The sequence below is a fragment of the Lineus longissimus genome, chromosome 19 (assembly GCF_910592395.1).
Source record: "Lineus longissimus chromosome 19, tnLinLong1.2, whole genome shotgun sequence".
Lineage (NCBI taxonomy): Eukaryota > Metazoa > Nemertea > Pilidiophora > Heteronemertea > Lineidae > Lineus > Lineus longissimus.
The window spans coordinates 1,917,003-1,937,005 of NC_088326.1; the positions used below are offsets into that span (position 1 = coordinate 1,917,003).

Consider the following 20,003-nt stretch of genomic DNA (forward strand, 5'->3'; position numbering starts at 1 on the left):
TACATGTATTCTTTTTTCTTTTATGGTTTATTGGTGTTGTAAACTTTCCATTTCCTTACTTTGATGAACTTTAAACTTTAGAAAGAGAAGAGGCCTTCTTTCTATGTAGGAAGTAAGGAGGGGCTGAATAGAATTATCAGTCATCCCTCCGCCAGCTTACCGTTCTCGGCATTGCTTAACTTTGGCGATGGGGCCGAGCAGGTCAACCACAACTTAATAAAGGAAATTTCAGCACAAATTGGATGGTTGCACACTTCTCATACCAGCAGTGTATACGGCCTGGGGAAGCAAGAATAATTGCACAGGACATAGTGCAATATTCGCTAACACAAGCAAAGCTAACGTAAGCAGTGATGAAATACATCACAGTAATGGAATCATCCTGGTGTGATGTTATGGCCCTGTATTGATGTATCGATGCAATACCGAGATGAAAATGCGCTAACATGGTAGTTAATGACGTTTGCTACATCATTAGCTAAAGTGTTCGCTGATTGATGCTGAAGGAGAGGGCATTGACTAAAGGGTCAAGGTCACAGTAATGGATAAAAGGCTTGATTGTGGTGACAAAGGGATGACTGGGGGGGTCAATATTTTGTGATCGTTTCTAAAACAAATGCATATAAAGCCGTGCTGCAATTAGAAATCAGACAAGAGTATACGGCAGTCAGAACGTCACCTGATTGTCCAATCAGGCCGCCATTCTGATTTGTAAACAAGCTCAAGCCAAGATGATTTTACTCACACATACACACTGCTTATGGAAATTTTGCTATTTTGCGGCCTTCGTGGTGACACAGAAATGTCCACCTCAATTTGGGTTTCCTTTTGTCCACATGTATTGTACAGCATGCTGGTAAATAAGGGGATTTTGGGATTAGTTTGGATGGCAAAAGGGGGAGGTGAGACGGTAATAAATAGGCCTCATCCCAAATCCCGACAAGCAATTTCGGCAAATCCTGATACAATGCAGTATTTTCCCCTCCCGAATTTCCCTATCATGATAAAACATGGGAATCTATCCTGAAAATCCCAGCTCTTTCGTTTTGCTTTCGGCATCACAAAAACTACCATTCCCATGATAAAAACGTATGATCAGTGCCATCTGAACATGCTAAATTGTATTAGCTTTGATTGCTAATGGAAGTCAACCACCATAGGGGGTCAATTAAGCTAACTGACAGACATCAATCAAGCTAATTGACAGACTACAGAAGAAATAGTAGCATCTGTTGACATCAAGCAAACAAACTTGAAAGGATTCTGAGGTTAAAGGTGTCATGATAGTCCTAAGTGAGGGTTATGATGAATTCTGCGTATTCAGTCATGAATCAACCGAAATTGCTTATCAGGAATCGTGATGAAGGCTTTTTCATAACAAGACATCGGGACAGGTAGGCTACCTCCATCCTGTGTGCCTATGTGCTGTACGATAGCTTGCATGTGAACGCTCGCGACGAGACATGATCAAATCAATGCATTGGAACGAAAGACACACCTGTTCAACTGCCAATTTCTTCGCAACGTAGGTTTTTATCGATCTGTAATTTCATTAAATTGTCAAGATATTCAATTGAATCTACAAGACATGGTTTAACGACACAAAGAGCGTTAATTGGCAGTGCTGTGTTAGAAATTAGAATCTGATGTATTCCCTAACTACAACCCGTTTGCACTTTGGTGGGGAAAGCATCACTGAGGAACAGCCGTTCGTTATAGACGTGGAGGAATCCCATCTTACCGAGTGAGACGCCTCTCAAGACAATTCACGTTAAACAAATTTGTGGCCGAGTTTGTCGACAGGAAAACTTAGAAAAGACTGGGATGGGGAAGGGGAATCTGTGAGTTTTCGCGAAGGTAAACGTTGGCGTATTTGCTCATTTTCCAATGAGGCAAAGCACAAGTACCACTAGCAGAAGGATTTTCCGACATCTTTAAATAATAGGGCTTCCCAAAATAGGGCATTAAATATCAAAGGCCAACGTTGAATGGGGTGAATGAGGTGACCTATTTGAGTCAACTAATTAGTATTCAAACCTAGGGTCACTCTGGGCTCTCACCTCATTAACCCCATTCAACATAGGCCTTGATAAAGGTTTTCTTGTGAGATAAACACACTTTTGAACACACGGCCTGTAGGCTAAAGACTTATACCAGAGGGCAAAAAATCACACGTAACTGAATTCATCTTCCATGTGATGGCTTTATCACAAACGAGAATCCACACTAATGTCTCATGATTTATTTGATGATCATCTTGCGTGTTGAGACTATCGTCTAGAGTTGAGCTTCCGCGCATCGCTCACCAGCTATACGATTAATGATTACGCATTTTTTTACCAGATCAGACTGATGCACGAATACGGAGATTTTGTCTTCATGAACTGTAATCCGTGAGATTTTAGATATTTTCAAAAAATCTTACATACGTAAATTTACAGTTCATTGATTTTTCAAAGATGACGGTTTGGATTTAAAATGCCTGCAAGCAGGGAATGTAGTGATAACGGATATAAATCAGCCATCCATTTATGAATGTGATGTCAACCGTCTGGTCTGATGTGTCAGTAAAAGGGGTAATTTCGTTATACCATGCGTACTGTTAACCCACGAGTTATGTTGGAGATGGTGCACACTTTCCAATTAATTTTTTTTGTAAAGGTCAGTTATATTTTGATGGTGTGCTAGTAAATTGCCTCAATTCAGAGTAAACTGTCTAAATACATCAATGTATCATTAAACGTTAAAAGGGTACTGATGTGCAAGGAAAACAGAAATGCAGTTGTACACATTGCTGTTGTACAGGTATCATGCACGCAGCTTTACTGAAAATTGGTATAGAATCTTGGCGTAGACTTTTAAAGAGATGTTATTTACGAGATCCAATCATGAGTAGAAATTGCCTATTTGGACAATGGACGTTCAATTCATTCAATTGTTGAATCTGGATCGAAAATGGGTTGCCATAGGAAGAGGTCTGCCTTACAAAAACAAATTATAAACTTACAAGTAACTTGAATGAAAAGGTCAGCAACCTCGGCTGCCTTGCTGTTCAAAGCAATCGTCGACTCATTCATTTCAGATGTCTCCTTGAAGGAATTGATCAAATTACTCCACAGGAAATCACAAGAAATGTCATTTACCGACGAGGTACTAATCTTGAAATGGTCTTCGTATGTCAAAGTTACAACTCCAGTCCAGTTAAAGGCAAAAACATGTCCTCTTTGTGATCAAAAATTTGAACGTTGAACTTGAATTTGAAAGTTTCCAATTATTATATGTAGTACATGTACGTACTATATGTAATTTTCAACAATGTCATGGAGTAGAATGATCTACAAATACTAGTAATGTCAAGTTTCAGTGATTCTACTGTAGGCCTACTAACAGTAGCGGGAATATAATCTCAAAAGTTAGATTCAGAATGTAATTTCATTTAAGTGCGGTATCAAATTTTAGCTCTTATTACCAAATTGCAATCGGGGTCATTTTATCTTTAAGGTTATAAATAATTTTCAATTTTATGACTCGTATATTTTATTAGTGAAAATGGTGGATAGTGCTATTTGACAAATTTGCTTTCTTCAAAGTGTCCTTAATGGGAGGAAAGTTCTATCATCGATGTGTTAATATGGAAATTAGTTGTCATCTGTCAAAGTAACAACTCTAATCAAGTTAAGGTAAATAGTAATCAGCCTGCAGTGAAAATGGATAACGGTGATATCTAAATTGCGTATTTGACACTTGACTTCCTCAAACGTGACATATTGCTAATTGGAATTAATTTGAGTTGATCGGCATAAATTTGTCAAAGCGACTCGCTCCCAACTGGTTTAACAGTAATTCTCCAAGTTAAAGCAAACTTTTCCGCCAAACATTCTGTAAACGCCAATTTCTTGCACCACACTATTTTTGCGATTTTTACTATTTTTGACCCTTATAAAAGTTAATCTGTTTTCGGTTTGAAATATCAGACGACAGCTTTTTCTGAGATTTTCTCGCGACTGTTCTCAGTCATGGCGGACATAGATTTTTGAGTAGTTAATATTTTAAACTTCAAACTTCAACAATAACAACCATTAACTACAAATAGAAAACATTTTATCAGCGCCAATTACCGATGAAAACAAGAGCACTCAACCTCTTCTGCACAGCCCACTTTCTTCACTAATTAACGATATTATATTTCAATTCCCACTTTACTTTTGATAACATCATAGAGTAGGCAATTAGCACCTGAAGGGTTTCCATAAGATTACGTTTTTTTCTTGGAAATGACGAAGTAACTATTTTAGGTCTAAAAAGGACCCCTCCAAAATAACTCCGACACCAAAAGTGTAAAGGAAATTTTGCATAGTTGAAAATTCAAAAATTCAAAAATTCAAAAATTTAAATTCGAATTTCAAATGTTGAATGAATCAACATGGCCGCTAAACTGCTATTGAGTTCTGTCAACAATGTTACTTCAAATGCATTCAGATACGAAATATCAATTTACATGTACATAGCCATAGGCCAGAGCCAGAGGGAACCACCGATATTTTGTTGACAGTTAACACCATAACATTTCAAGGTCATCAGTGCCATAAGAGGTACTTAACAGATCTTCAGACATCTATAACAGTCCAAATCGTAACGCCCTTGTGTAAATGCAGAGACAATGCACTCTTAAATCTACATATCAGCATAGGCTAGAGAGAAACCCTTAGGCCTTTTCCATAGAAATAAGACCATCAGGTTCAAGGTAAATTTGATATCGGCTTTTTGTGAGATCGAGCCATCATAGTTAGAGCTACGTTAAGGGGCTCTTCAGATATACCACTCACAATGCATCGCACTTCTTAAAACGCTGTGCAGAATAAGTAATGTTAAATGTACCCAGCAAATAGACCAGGGACTGCCGATATTCAGAATACCATTAGCTTTTAAAATTCAATATCGGCTTTTGTGACTCTTCAGTAGAAAGATTCAGATGCATAGCGGTTCAACTTGAAACTGCCCATCACCAGCAATTCCGAACTTATTGGGTCTCCCGTCATTCACCCCGGCCCAAAATACACTATATAATGCATAGTCATACAGTGTACATTGCGCATGCATTATAAGCATAGGCAAAGAGCACTGTAGATAACTTGCCAACAGCAGAAGGTAATCTTTGGGGATATAGAACATGCATATGCTTATCGGAAAGAAAACAAGTTTTTCCTTGTTTTGAAAACCAAGAGGGCACACAGAGCAGAGCACACAGAGATGTCAAAGAATCCACTCAGATGGCTTAGGATCTTCAACTGGATGAAGTCGACAGAGACAAGAGCGAAGGGCAGAATATATAAGGTAGAAGTGCGTCCATCAGAACCACCTCTTACCCCAGCAAGACAAGAAATCGCCGACAGACTGCTCTGAAGTAGAGCTTTTAGCTATCTGTTTGCAGAGCTTTTATCTGAAGAGTAGGTGCCTGATGAGGAGGGCTTGTCAACCTCCGTAAATATCGTGCGGATGTCAAGTCAGTCCCGCCAGAATAAATACTTGTTCCAGTCTGGGAAGTATTGGTCAACTGGCTGCCGTGAAGTAGAGCCTTCAGCTGCTTGTTGGCAGAGGAAGGCGACATATACATGTTGGCATTGCAACATAGCTCGTGTGGATGTCAGTCATAATCGGCTTGAAAGGCAGAAGAATGGTATTGAATGGGAAGTTTTTATGAAGGGTCGTTTTGCACGCCTAATAGGGTTCACGTTGTCACTTGTCATGATTCATTTGTCACGAGTTGACCAAGTTTGGCTTGAAAACATGACGTGAGGGTGAAAAGTGACATCGTGAATCGTATGTAGCTCGCTCTTTGGAAATGACTTGTTCGTTCTTCATGTCACGCTTGAAAAGTGAACAGTGACAAGTAACATGTTCAAACGTGAACTCTATGTCGCAGCTTAGTACATGTAGCTGCTTAATCTACCACTGAGCGTTGGTGTGACGATATCCCAGCATTCCGTCCCTTCCATGCACTGTTGCCCTCCGATATAGCCAAACGATAATAAAGCAATTTCCTATCAAGACCAAAGTGATTTCGAGTGTGAGATGAAATCATGAGTTTCATGGTCAGACAAACAGAAACCTAATTTCCATTTGAACACAACATCATTTTTGGATGACGACTACACCAGTGTTTTTCTAACATAATTGAAGAGCATTATTCCACCCAGAACAGAACCACTTGGCTTGTTGGTAGGCTACCCTGATTCTGGCAAGCTGGAGAATCGATTCACAAGGACGATAATGGCGTGATAAAGGTTTTAAATCATGAATATCTTGATTATTGATACACTGGGATGTCACAAACATCTGTTGAAAGCACTATATTTATTTACTGCTGCAGGCTTGGAAAATGGCATTGGAAGTGCTTTTTGCTGGCAGCCGCACCATCATATCACATCTAGTTTTGTGGATCATGTCTAAAATGGAGGACAATTGTTATAGCTTTTGTCTGATATAAAATCCATACAGTTTAGATTTCAGTCAAGAATAGTCTTGCAGCTGTGGCTCAGCCGGAACATGCGTCATATGTTTTGACATGAACAGTTTTTACAATAATTTTTTTTTTACAATCTCTACATATAATGAAGTCTCATTATTGAATGCTGGTCTATATCTAGGGCCCCGGTCCAATGCCAGCCATGCTGATATGCCCATCTTTCCGACAGCTCACTATCGTACAAAAATACCTAATCCCTAGGAGCTGAGATTATTTCTCGATCTTGTCAGACAAGGAACATCATTGAGCATATCACTTTGAAAACAGCAATTGCGCTGGAACAGACCTGGCCTTCCTTCTGACCCAGTTCAACCAAGGCAGTCACAGAATGATACATAATTCAAATTACCGTACGAGACTGAAACTCTCTTGTGACTCCTTAGTTTCCTTCCCTTTGACTTGGACGTAGCGCTTTCTCCAGGGAATTGATCATAGCACCACCAACTCTACAGTGGGTCATTCGACTCGCCTTAGCACACCACCAACTTGACAGTGGGTCATTCCCTTAGCACCACCAACTAACTATACAGTTGGTCATGTGACTCGCTGGCTTAGCACACCACCAACTTGACCGAGGAGTTTTGCCAAAGCACACCACCAACTTGACACTCAGACACTCCTCTCAGAACACTGGAAGCAAACGTACGTAACTTTTAATTAGTTTTGCAACAGAAATTGCTCCTCTCAGCGCAGCTGAAGTGGGGAAGTCAAATATATTCGCCGGGAGAGGTTGATTTATCCGAAAAAGCTTCAATATTTAGCAGTAAGTAACAGTGAAGTGCCATCGTGTAAGTAGTATGTGGGGTCACTCTGGTACAGAGGATGTTTACTGATATAACTGGCCAAAAAGCTTATACAGATCATGACGTACGTTGTACGTCATATGGCCCCGAAATGGTTAAAGGCAGCCATAAAAATCACATAACTGGGAAATAGGAAATTGCTCTTGTCAAATCTGTCTCATAAGTTGTATAAGATGACTTGATATGATAGCCGATATCATAAAGAAATAAGACATAGAATCGCCTTCATCAATGGAAGATGACAAACTCATATCATACGCGCTGTTGCGCTGTTTTAAGTATCAATGGATGATAGGACCATGTGTCAGTAATGTGACAAGGATATAAGGGTTTTAGTTGACGACATGTCAATATCCGGTGACAGACAAACAGGGATGACATTCACATAAATCTTCTTTGTCATCGATTGTCAGTAGAGCGATGACATAGTAAGCCAAGGAATTTCAAGAATTTGGCTGCATTATCGAATCCATTTCGCTCACATAAATGTTAGACAAAATCCATGGGAGATCTTCCAAGAAACCTGTTGAGTCGAATTACTGACAAACTGAAATTGAGTTACTTTCGATCATCAGAGTGATGACAAAACATGCGAGAGATTTTCCAAACCTTGTTAGTTGTCGGATTCGCAGTTAGTAATGCTTAAATAAGGCCAAATATAACAGAAATCACCCCATTGATATTTGGGTTAAATTAGTAACGAACTTAAATCTGATGAAGAAAATTGACAAAAAGATGTCCCAAATTTGGCCGGGTGATCCTGCTGCTCTTCATTTCATACATTCGACTTATGGAACATCTCTCAGTCTGAACGGCATTCTCCTTCATCTAAACAACCCATATCGAATCCGAAGAAGAATGTCAGCTTCCTACTGCTGTTCATCCATCATCCACGTATCTCGAAACTAGTTTCGCAGTGACTTCTTTACCAAATCCCCATGTTCACAAAAAGTGAAGAAAAAAACCTCTCCTCCATTGACTGGCAATAGACAATTTCTGGAGCCCAATCAAGGCGATCTGGCCCAGGTAATGATTGAGCACACAGTCATCAGTCATCCTGGTAAAAATCGCCAACGTGATTGCTGGTTTGACACCTAATCAGTTCATGTTGGTTTGAATAAGAGAGAGATGTTTTATTCATGGAAGCCTTTACCCTTAAAAGCATCAGACACAACAATTTTCTCGCCTGATTTTTCTGGCCGGCAAGTTCTTGCAGCAGGCACAGACCAATTTCTTTTCCAACATTTTGTTTTTCAAGCCGGCATAAAAAATAAATCAATGACATACTTTTGAAGATCACGCACAGCTACCAGGATTTTATGACCAGTGACCTACTTATATCTGAAGGTCACACTGACCTAAATCTTTGTCAAATAGTAGAGATGCCTCATAGGTGCCAATTAGATAAATCCACAATAAATTTTTCTCGCAACCATTGACTTTCAACCGCCCAAAGCTGCAATTACACCGGGTTCCAAGCCATCTAGTCCTAGTGGTTACGAAACGAGCTCCGCTAACGCATGATCAAGGACACGTTATTGAAGACCGGAAAGCTCCCCACATGTGAGTTAAAGCTCAACAAGAGTTGTCGTGTATGGGGAAGCACATCCTTGCAACCACAATCTGGACGCCATCATTGATTACACTCATCAATCATGCGCTGGTAAGGCGATGGTTGGCAATAATCTTTTTCAACAGCAAACACTTGAGCAGCTGTCTTGGCGACACACAGAGTAAATGCAAACATTGCAAAACTGGATTTTTTAAGGAAACTTGTTCAATAACACGATCCAACTTTGTTATGGCTGGATTTCAAGTGTTATGCTGTTGGCGATGTACAGGATGTCAGTCTTTATTTATGTCAGCAGTTTATCGGAGACAGTTTTTGTCTCCCTACACATGTGATGTGTTATTGTGCCCCAAATTGAAACAGCAGAGAAGAAGATGAATCTCCTTATTTAGTCAGCAGTCTACTCCTGAGTAGACATTCTATCAATCAAAATGTCACTCAGCTGAACGAAATGAACCAGGCAGTGTTTACTTTCATAAAGTTTGTTTTTAAGAATGTGGTAGTGTACGTGCTGTATCCTTGGCGAAGATGTCGGCCAGGCTTTCCCTTGGTCGAGGGACAGTCTTCCCGGATGTGCTCTGGCGTTTCGCAAGAAATCAGGTTCACAGTTGGCAGAGTCAGGCAGGCCCAGTCTTTCAAGGCCGCGATTAGATAGAGTTCACGGTTTTCATATGTAAAGTGTCACTGTTCAGGCTCCATGCGTGACACAAAGAACGAACAGGTCATTTCCAAAGAGCGGGCTACATATGATTCACGATGTCACTTTTCACCTTCACGTCGTGTTTTCAAGCCTAATTCAGTTGTGAACCATTTTAACTCCGGCCTGGATGTGTGTTGAGGCTTGACGTGTCCAGGTCTCAGGTCTCTCCAGTGTGTTGGAGCCGTACCCACGCTACTTGTCATTCCTATCCCACGTGGAGTCAACATAACGAGGAATTACAATCCGATGCAATGACTTCACAGACACAGGAAAACGATGATGAGACATTTCCTACCTCTGACCGAAAGTTCCTATTATATTAAATGCATCCATTTGAATGAATGTAAAGAATCATTAAGTAAGAGCTGGTCTCATTACCCAAGATGAGCAGAAGAGAAAAAGCTGAATTTTTACTGATTCTCAATCATGCAACAATAGCCTGACTGAACTCGGCTCCTGAATGAATGGGCAATTAGACATTGGAGACCAAACCATTGCGTTACACTCTGAGGATGTATCAAGGATTGATAGAGTGGTTGCTTTGCCAATTTGGTTTGTAGATGGACAACACGCAAAAAAACGGGTATAATCGAATCAACATCATTATCAAATTTCGGGATCTCAATGGATCATCTGTGTAAATATGAGACGGATAACTCAAATATTTACGCTCGCTTATCAAATATATGTTCAGCCTGATTGTTGATGATGGTGGGTATCCAAATTCATGCCCCACTACATCAAACAACCATGATTATAATCAAGCCCGGTAACTTCCTCAGTTTGATTAGTTTGGGTGGGAATCAGTACAATTAGGTAGGAGGGTGGTGTACATGGATTGTATACCCCACGGAGAGATGAAATAACTATCTGATTGAACCAAATAAAGTAAATATTTGGGGTGTTTTTCTCGGTGATTGGATGAGGACTAACTGGCTTTTTTGAGAAGACAGTACAAACGTGTTGATTGAATTATTACCTGCGCTGAACATTTACGGAGAGATCAAACAACCTCATGATTGTACAGAGCCAAGTAAATATTTGGCTTGTTTTTGGAGATGTGACTGGTATAGGGAAAGCACTTTGCTGGAGGGGGACTGCAAACATGGAAGATGGGAATACATGTTTCGTAATGATGTCAAAGAACTATTTCATCTTTCGTGGTCAATACTTCGTCGTGATCATCATCGTCATCGTCGTCGTCGCCATCGTCGTCGTCATCATCATTTTTGATACTTGTAGCCGAAAAAGACTGTTGCGCCGCACTAAGTTTCGAACTGACCGTCGGCCTTACACTGCGGGTGCCCAGTAGGCAGAGGTAGACTGCTAGGGTTAAGGCCAACCTTCATACATCAAAACACAATTTTCGAGGGTTATCGCGAACTCTGATTTGGGTACACTGACGTTATTTTAATATAAGTATAATCGAAATGCAAAGGGTAAATTTCACACACGCAGGTGCACTGATGTGGTTGGTCTGTCATTCAATACGGGAACATTCAGGAGGTTACGCTGTTCAACTCACACGTACAGTCGACCTGGTGATATGGGCTCCCCTTTGCATTATTCAGTGTTTTAAAACATGCTGCCATATTTTTTATTCTGGAGGATGAGTTATATTGTAAAGCACCTGTGGGCCAATACTGTTATGTTACCATCATGATGTGCTGAAGGCTGAATGCAAGAACATTCACAAGCTTGAACTCCCAGTAGAGTGGCAACATATGACTTATAATGCATGACAATAATGTATAAGGCTGAAGAACTATGAGAACCTCTACCTTTGGTCATAAGGTGATGATCAGACTAACTTAACTAAGATTTCTTAGCTTTAATATCATAGGTGTATAGAGATTTAAACTGAAGGGATATGCCTTCTGTTGCTCAATCATGTAATGCTTCATCTTAAGCTTTGCGCAAAAAAGCGATTAAAATAGCAGCCTGCAGCAACTATAATCGCAGCAATGTGCATTAACTGCGAAAGGAGAGTGAATCGCTTGTTGGTAATGAAAACTGTGGTCGCAGTGACCTGTGGTCATTCGCTTCATTGTGGGAACCCTTTCGTCATCAGAGGCTGCAATGGTCATCTCTCTCTTTCTCAAACCTGAAAATACTACAAGTGCAGGACTGTGTGTAGTCTACAAGAGGATTTATAGGTGAAAGAAGAGTTATGCTTCGCAGAGAACACTTCTTGTAACCTGATGTAACAGAATGCCGAGCTGATAATCTAGAGCAGTATTTCTTGTTTGGCCATCAGGTGGAATCAGGTGAATGAAGAGTATATATCATGATGATAAAGCCTCTGGAGAATTCTTCATGCAAGGTTTTCCAGCTCTGGTATGAAACACACAGAAAAATATAATACAGCCCCCACTACATGGCATACGCCGTTCATAATATCTGGTGGTCCAAGAAAAAAAGGAATGCAGTTGTACACAGTGCCCGAGTGCAGTTATCATGTATGCAGCTTTGCTGAAATTTAGTGTAGTAGTAGCATTCTGTCTACACAACAATCAGTACGTATCACGCCATTGGAAATGTTTGCAAGTTTCAAATGGACTAGTTGGTACCCCGTCCTACGGACGGGTTGTACTGGTACGAGCATTGTTAATTGAGTATTTCTTTGAAAACCCACTGCCACTACCCCGAGACGTCAAGTTAGCCCAAGGTCTGCTGTTTGTCGCACTCCCCGAGACTTCTCACCGAACACATATCCAAATGACCGAAGACAGATATAGATGCGCGATCCACGGCGGACTCGGAAATGAACACGGAGTGGTTTACCATGTCAAATGGAGTTGTCACAGAATGACCAATTATTGGTGAATCTGAGCAAAAAACACTTAAAAAGCTCGAGAAAATCCCCAAATATTCCCAGTTTCGGTGGTACAGCCGCAAGATAGCAATGGCAGTAACTCACAGTGGAAAAATCACGTCATTCGACCAAAGGAGTAAGCTGAAATGCGTTCCTCAGTGCTCGTCCAACTCCGAGATTTATTATAGATTACACAGATTTACCTGGTCCCATGGTTCCATATAAAATAGACACCGCTTGATTATATAAGCACTGCTTGGAGTTCGAGCAGCGTTTGCTGCACATCTGATCAACAGATCTGCAGGTATAGGAAGATGAATACTGCCTTTCATAAACGGCTACATTGTAATCATCGGATGGATCGTTGTCTTTTAAACGTTACAAGCCCAAGAAAGAAAATCCCCAGGTGAATTTCTGGTAACAAAAAACACAACCACATACTATTACCAGATGGCAATGCTTACCTTGTATAGAAGAGATTACAAGCCCAAACGTCACCATCGAACATAACAATCCCAGCCACATTTTTTAAAAAATCCGATAAACAGTTAATACACCCTTCCTCTTCCGAAGTTGACGACAATAGCAAATCAAATTCTGTAACGCTGTGCCGGACGAACAAGCGTTCTTATGTCAGTGTAGTATTTCCAGCAGGGTGTTCTAACTAAGCTAATCTTTAACCCAAAGGTGAACAACTTCATGAGGAAGTAGGTCACTGTAACCACTTGCTTTGACTTTAACACAGAAACTATTCTGCTGGATGTTATTTTGACCTTGCCAGAGCTGCAACCTATTGAGCCCCAGGAAGTGTAGCTTCCGGTATAGATTTCCTAAAAGTCGGATACACCTTGCTTCCCCTTTTATTGTTGGCGATAGCAAATGAATTCCGGTCATGATGTGTGGCCACCCTGGCTTCCTTCGTTAAGAGTGTATAAGACCATGAGGTTCAAGATGGCGGTGTAGTATGAACTAATATCGCAGCTTGTTCCTTCTGAAAGATCTAACTAAGCTAATTTTAACTCTAATAAAAATTGCCTCAGGTGAACATTTTAACGAGGAAATGGGCCATTCTCTGAATGTACAGAGGAGATGCTGCAAAACGTTAGCCCCCGGAACTCTCTAGATTTTATCTAATTGTTGTACCTTCTGTATGGAGATAGAGTGACACACATGATTTTGCACGTTTGTTTTTATTCTCCTCTAAAGATTACCCTATGAGGTAGTTATAGCCAACATTCCAATCTTTAGTCAATACAGCATTACGATTTGCTAAGAATGTCAATGTGTCTGGTCTAGTATCAAATTTGAATATTAACCCGGTTATCGAAATGTCAACTCTCACTTGTTTTAGGTGCATTGAGTTCGACAACATGTTCAAAACTCATTGGAGTGATTGCAAGCCTCTGCAAATAGAAATATGGCCGTTTTATAGTAGGCATATGGGCCGACTATCCAAACTTAAATGAAATACAGCAATATCAATGTGTTTGTTTTGATATCAAATTTGTGTATTAACTAGGTCGTCAATATATATTTGTTTCAAGTGCAGTACCATCCTGACACTATCAGGCCATTTCACTCGATACATACATACTTACTCCCTCAAACATGCGTGAGAAGAAGTCGTGTTGTAGGCCCTGTTTGCAAGAGGATGGTGCGGTACTGGAGTTCAACAACTTGTACAATAACAACAGTCTTTCTTTTCTCATCGCAGGGTGATATATATTGCATGCCTCTGCAAGAAAAAGCTGCGAATCACCTATCTTACAGACTTGGTTTAATGTGTTGAAGATATTTACACAAGGGAACTGTCACGAGAGCTTTCCATTAGCATGTCACTATCATCAAATCAGGACTCGTTTTTGTAAAGGTTAACAGCTCTGGCAAGTCGGGGCTTCGTAAGTGATTTCATCACCGTTTCAGAAGAGTTTGCTTAGAAGGTATGGTAATAAGCCTGTTTTACATTCCCAGGCACTGCTGGTTCTGCATTTGATATTGAGACCACCTCTCTTATAAAACCTCAGCTCCCCCATCGTGCCGCCATTGATATTGACACCACCTCTCCCATAAAACCTGAGAACGCCCTTGGGCCAACATTGATATGGAACTAACCTCTCCTACAACACGGGAGCTCACCCTTCGAGTAGACATTGATATGGACGACACATCTCCGATAAAACCTGAGCACGCCCTTGGGTCAACATTGACATGGACACACTTCTTCCATAAAACCTGAGCGACATTGAGATGGACATCACCTCTTCCATTAAACCTGAGCAACATTGACATGGACATCATCTCTTCCATAAAACAAGAACACTCGGTCAATTACTAATCAGAGCTCATCGCAGCTTATATCACATAACGGTGCCATTCCTCTTTATCCGCCATCAGACTACTTCTCTACCAAACATGACAGAAAATTGATTGGTTTGTCTGTTGCGACGATTCCAATTAATAACACGAATGGTCAGGTTATCATGTAACGTAGATCATTGATGTGGTTGTTTTAGTTAATATGTCGGGTGACTTAACTTGGATCAAGGAGGATAGCGGATTTCCGTCACATCCGCATGTCTTATTTACACTTATGCTATCACTTTGTTACGGGTTTGTCTTCACCAAATCAATGTCTTTTCCGGCGTTGGAGTCTTGAGTTGCAAAAGCCGCATTACGTTCACCACTTCTTCAAGCTCGGCCGAACGCTTACACAGATCTGGACGAACTCCTACGTATTTCTTTCCCCAATGAAGAGGATACGATGAATTCTGTTGCTTTTGGCTACGAACTCTGTCGCAGTGCACTTCCATACTCCTTTCCTTTGGGCCCTAAGCTACATCAACGCTTGGCAGCGCGGATGTGGTGTGTGTCAGTATGGTCTCACCAGGGACACCTTGAACACAGCCTACAGTCAATTACCTGCTGGAACTACAGCTTATATCCATTGATTGCGATAATCTCGTTATGCAGCTCCATATTGCCTAGACGGCAAACATGCTATAAAATTGATTTGGTTTTGGCCTATAAATACCAAGGTCCCTGGTATATCCTTGCAGCGGATGCTAAATTTGAGCACGACCTCATTTGACACAGAAGCTGCATTAGATCATTTGGAAAGAGGTCTGTACGTGTCAATAATGCTTCCATGGCAGTATTTTGTTTAGTTCTTAGCCAGGACTTAGACTGAGCAGTCAATATCCACTCTGGCTTACCACGTCTTAATATAATCACAGAAAAGTTGCTATATCTTGTTACTCACCAACTTGTTGCTTCCGGCAAGGTATCTCCATGTTATGGTTGTCACTAATCCCTTGCAAAAGAGCTTCAATTGATCATTTGCAGAGTGGTCTCCATCGATGCGGCCTTCCCCGGAAAGATAACACGCAATGATTCACCAAGTTCTTGGCATGACTGAGAGGAGTCATCTTCTCTGGTTACTTACATCGTAATATATCATATATAGATTGCAATATCTCGTTAATGATGTGGCTGTTTAGTTTGACCACGATCTTACTGTTGCACAAAAACTGCATTGATCATTTGGAAAGAGGTCTGCACGAGTCAATGTGACCTTACCGAGCCAATAAAACGCAACAATTCCTTTAGTTCTTCGCATGTCTTCAGTCAATTATCCCATGGAGCTTATCGCACCTGATGTCACATAAACTTGCCATATCTCATTATTCCCCACCATATTGCTTCCTTGGCAAACATGACAGAAAATTTATTGGGTCATCTGTTGCGTCGATTGCTAGTAAATATGGAACACGATCGAGTATTAATGCATCCAGGTATGTTCTCGCCTGACAACACAGAAGAGGGACTAGCATGGTCACCCTTTTACTGTTTACAGTCAATTACGTCCATAGCCAAACGGCATTCAACATCACTTGGTGACTGGTCAGAAGGAGTAACAAATGCAGTATAATCTCTTGGCCCTCTCCCGGCTTTTTGACCTGCCAGAACCCAGTTTGCAAATCCATAGCCAAACGGCATTCAACATCACTTGATGACTGGTCAGAAGGAGTGACAAATGCAGTATAATCTCTTGGCCCTCTCCCGGCTTTGACCTGCCAGAACCCAGTTTGCAAATCCATAGCCAAACGGCATTCAACATCACTTTGTGATTGGTCAGAAGGAGTGACAAATGCAGTATAATCTCTTGGCCCTCTCCTAGCTTTGACCTGCCAGAACCCAGTAAGTAAATCAAAATAGCCAGGAAGACCTGTAAGTCTTAACCAATGGTATTTTGTTACAGGAGCAATGCGTTCCTTTCAGATAGTGTTCCTGCCAGATAATTCACAATATGGCTAAGTTTATCTGCGGAACAAGTGTTCATGGCAGCGTGGCAACGGTGTCCATGCTTGACCATTGAGGTACCAACATCAGGGTAACCTTCAAACACTAATAAAGAGGAAGAACAATTCCGACCTGCCAGCGAGTGCTGTGGAATCCTCTTGGCTATATTGATTTACATAGTGGGTTCTGGCAGGTCAAAGTCGGGAGAGGGCCAGGAGATTACACTGCATTTGTCACACCTCCTGACCAGTCACCGAGTGATGTTGAATGCCGTTTGGCTATGGATTTACAAACTTGGTTCGGGAAGATCAAAGTCTGGAGAGGGCCAATACAGGTGATAAAACTGAATTTGTTAATTACGTGTACCAGTGTACTTCAAAACGTACAGTCTGCGATATACCCAAGCCTTTCTTGATTTCCATTGTGTGATCTGGCGGTTCATAGCTTGGAGAAGAACATAAGATAATACTAGATTAGTCACTTCTGATCGATGATTGGAATACAATAGTGATGTACCCAAATGTTTCCCTGACTATTGATGCCACCTGCTACGGAAAACACGACTCAGGGCTTGGATCGGAAATGTGGTCAAGATCAGCGAAACTTGAGATGGTGGACAACAAGGACAAGAGGATTAGGCAGCATTGCTGAAGTAATCTGATTGGGACAGCTGTGATTTGGACTTCGAAAGTCTCACAGTACCACAAATCTCTTTACACACAATGCTTCGAGATTGCAACGTCTATTTAACGATTATGTAAAGTTGAATTCATACCCAAATATGACTATTGGCTTCCGACTGCAAAAGTCATAACATCGACATTCAAAACTAACATCAGCGCTTGTCACGAAGGTCGTGGGTTCAACCCCCACTTACTCTGATGACATTGAGTAGCTCTCACTGAAGGCATAGGTGTCCTTAAAGGTCTCTCAAGGGTTTCCTCATACTTTATATTACAAATTGCCCGACATCATTTTGTAGAACTGACAATGTCTTAGTTGATGCTTTGCTCTTAGCACCATATTTTCCTCTGCGGTTTGGGCAACAAAATTACAGACCACGTAGGCTACGGTATCAAGACTTATCACCACCCCATCAAAGATGGCTGCTAACCACAACGACACATTAACATTCTGTCAACAGGATGCAATCAGGAAAACCAAGCACGAAATAATGAACCAATCACCAAAGGAATGAAGTATTAATTGGAGCCAAGGTCAGTTTTCTTGCATAGCATCCAACTGGTGGAAAGTGACATGTAGCTCATGTTGTGTAGTCTTGATCCTATATGATTTGACATAGCTTGTATCTCTATTGTATTAATCATCATTTAATTCATAGTTACATCTTACTGCCCTGCACAATACAATGGGTTTACAAGAATGGCATCGTCATTATCACGAGCATCCTGGGGGGAAATCAGGGTTTAACGTTCGCTTCTCCGACCCAATTTGTGTGATGTGTCTGCAGGATGTGTCACGAGCAGATTGCAGCTATTGTGTTCTAACAGAGGTGTACTAACTGATCTCAGTATGCTATCAAATGTCATATCTTTAGTTACACATATCAATTTACACATATCAATTACGTTCACCAACATTAGCACTAGGTCATAACGTCTCTGTCAACAGTAACAAACTCTTTGTGTAGGCTATATGGCTCCAATAAAGATCCCGTGACACCATGACCGACATACTATAAACTATGCTAACAATGTCTCTCTTGGGTAATCACAGGTAATAGGGTAATTCTGATGCGGCGTTCAAATATCCCGTGGCGCTTATTGCAATCAAAAAACCGATAAGTTATACTTAATGGTTAAGAAGCCTGGCGAACAAATTGATAATTACGATTTTTTTCAAAATTCGTTGCAAGTTGAAAAATATTGAGTTGAAAGCTGAGCCTCAAATAGCTTCTTAACTAAACAATATTGAGTGAATTGCAATGTATTGTAGGAGGAAACTGGAGACTCCGGAGCAGATTTCATAATGGTGTGGGAAGATTCTAACAATTGTTTGCAATTTGAGTTAAATGTTAGCCTTCCATTGCTAAAAATAAAACTACTTGCTCTCGGCAGAGCTCTGTAGAACAGATAACAGCGAATTACCGGTATCAATTTATTGATTACTAGGATACTGCATCATTGTTTGCAGGAAATAACAGTTATTGCACAACAGATTCTGAGAAGTGACTCGGAAAGTACTTGAATCACTTCATGACGCACTTAATTCGCGAAAATATCCTGCACGCGAAATTTTTCTGTTTTACAGTATCATCTACAAGAATCTATTTTCTCATGTCGGGTGTTAAATCTGAGCGAATGATGATCATTAGTCATGCAACTCGTGTAATTGTCGTTCTCCGTCGTGTTGCCGTAATTGATACTTTATCACACAATTGCAGGATGATAAGATGAGATTTTATTGCTTTTGTCCGTTAATCTCACTAATTACTGAAAGAGTTATGTTCAAATAGAGAGAGTAATTGAAGGGAGGTGAATGATGCAAGAGTTAAGCATCATTTAGATGAAAGGAAACAAAAAGTATCATTGCAGAAACTACCATTTACCCCCTTAGGACTAGAGCCTTTCTGAGATAACTACATCCTGACACACAGAAGAGGAAATTCAGATTAGTTTAGCTTTGCAAACATTTCGCGGGATACAGTAAGCTTTCATCATCTGAAATCAGGCCGGAGTTCATACTTTTGGTCTAAAACCCGATACAGCCTTGTAAGCAACAGGCTAAAAGGACATAATTACATAGATTTTCCTGGTTCTCCCCAGTGTCATTATAATAAATACAGTGGAACCTCCCTTAGCGGACACCTCTCTAGGACAACCTCTCTATTAAGGACACTAGTTTTGGTCCCAATTTGGTTGTTTCCATTCAATTTGACCTCTCTAATCACGACACCTCTCTATTAAGGCAGCATTTGTCAGTCCCGAGGGTGTCCTTAAGAGAGAGGCTCTACTGTAAATGAAATCTGCGTCTAGTTAGCTGCTGCTGATATCGGGATACTGCACAGGCAGAATCAGGGAAACAACATCAATAAATAAACACTAGCAGGTGGTTCGACACACTATCAGAAAAAAAAACAATACCGTTTTGGCCCTGCTGGTGGCCAAGGGGTAAAAACATGATCTGGCTGAAAAAAGTAACAACACAATATCAAAACTACCACCCTGTGGCGATTACTGGATATCAATATTCTCCTGTTACCATAATATTACAGATGATGGGATACTTTTGATGTTCATCACTAGAGGGCGTTGTCATCAAAAAACCAC

At 40.7% G+C, this 20,003-nt stretch overlaps 1 protein-coding gene across 2 annotated transcripts in view; it reads right to left on the reverse strand.

Annotated features, from left to right (window-relative positions):
• LOC135503229 (uncharacterized) overlaps window positions 1-20,003 on the reverse strand; it is a 46,819-nt gene that overhangs the window by 21,047 nt on the left and 5,769 nt on the right. Inside the window, exon 1 of one of the 2 annotated variants that reach the window (XM_064796698.1) lies at window positions 12,879-12,985. The exons of the other annotated variant lie outside the window; for it this stretch is intronic. Coding sequence (XP_064652768.1) covers window positions 12,879-12,939 — 61 coding nt within the window. The 5' untranslated portion in view covers window positions 12,940-12,985. Of the gene's footprint in view, window positions 1-12,878; window positions 12,986-20,003 lie in introns of those variants that run through there. 2 annotated transcript variants of the gene reach the window in all.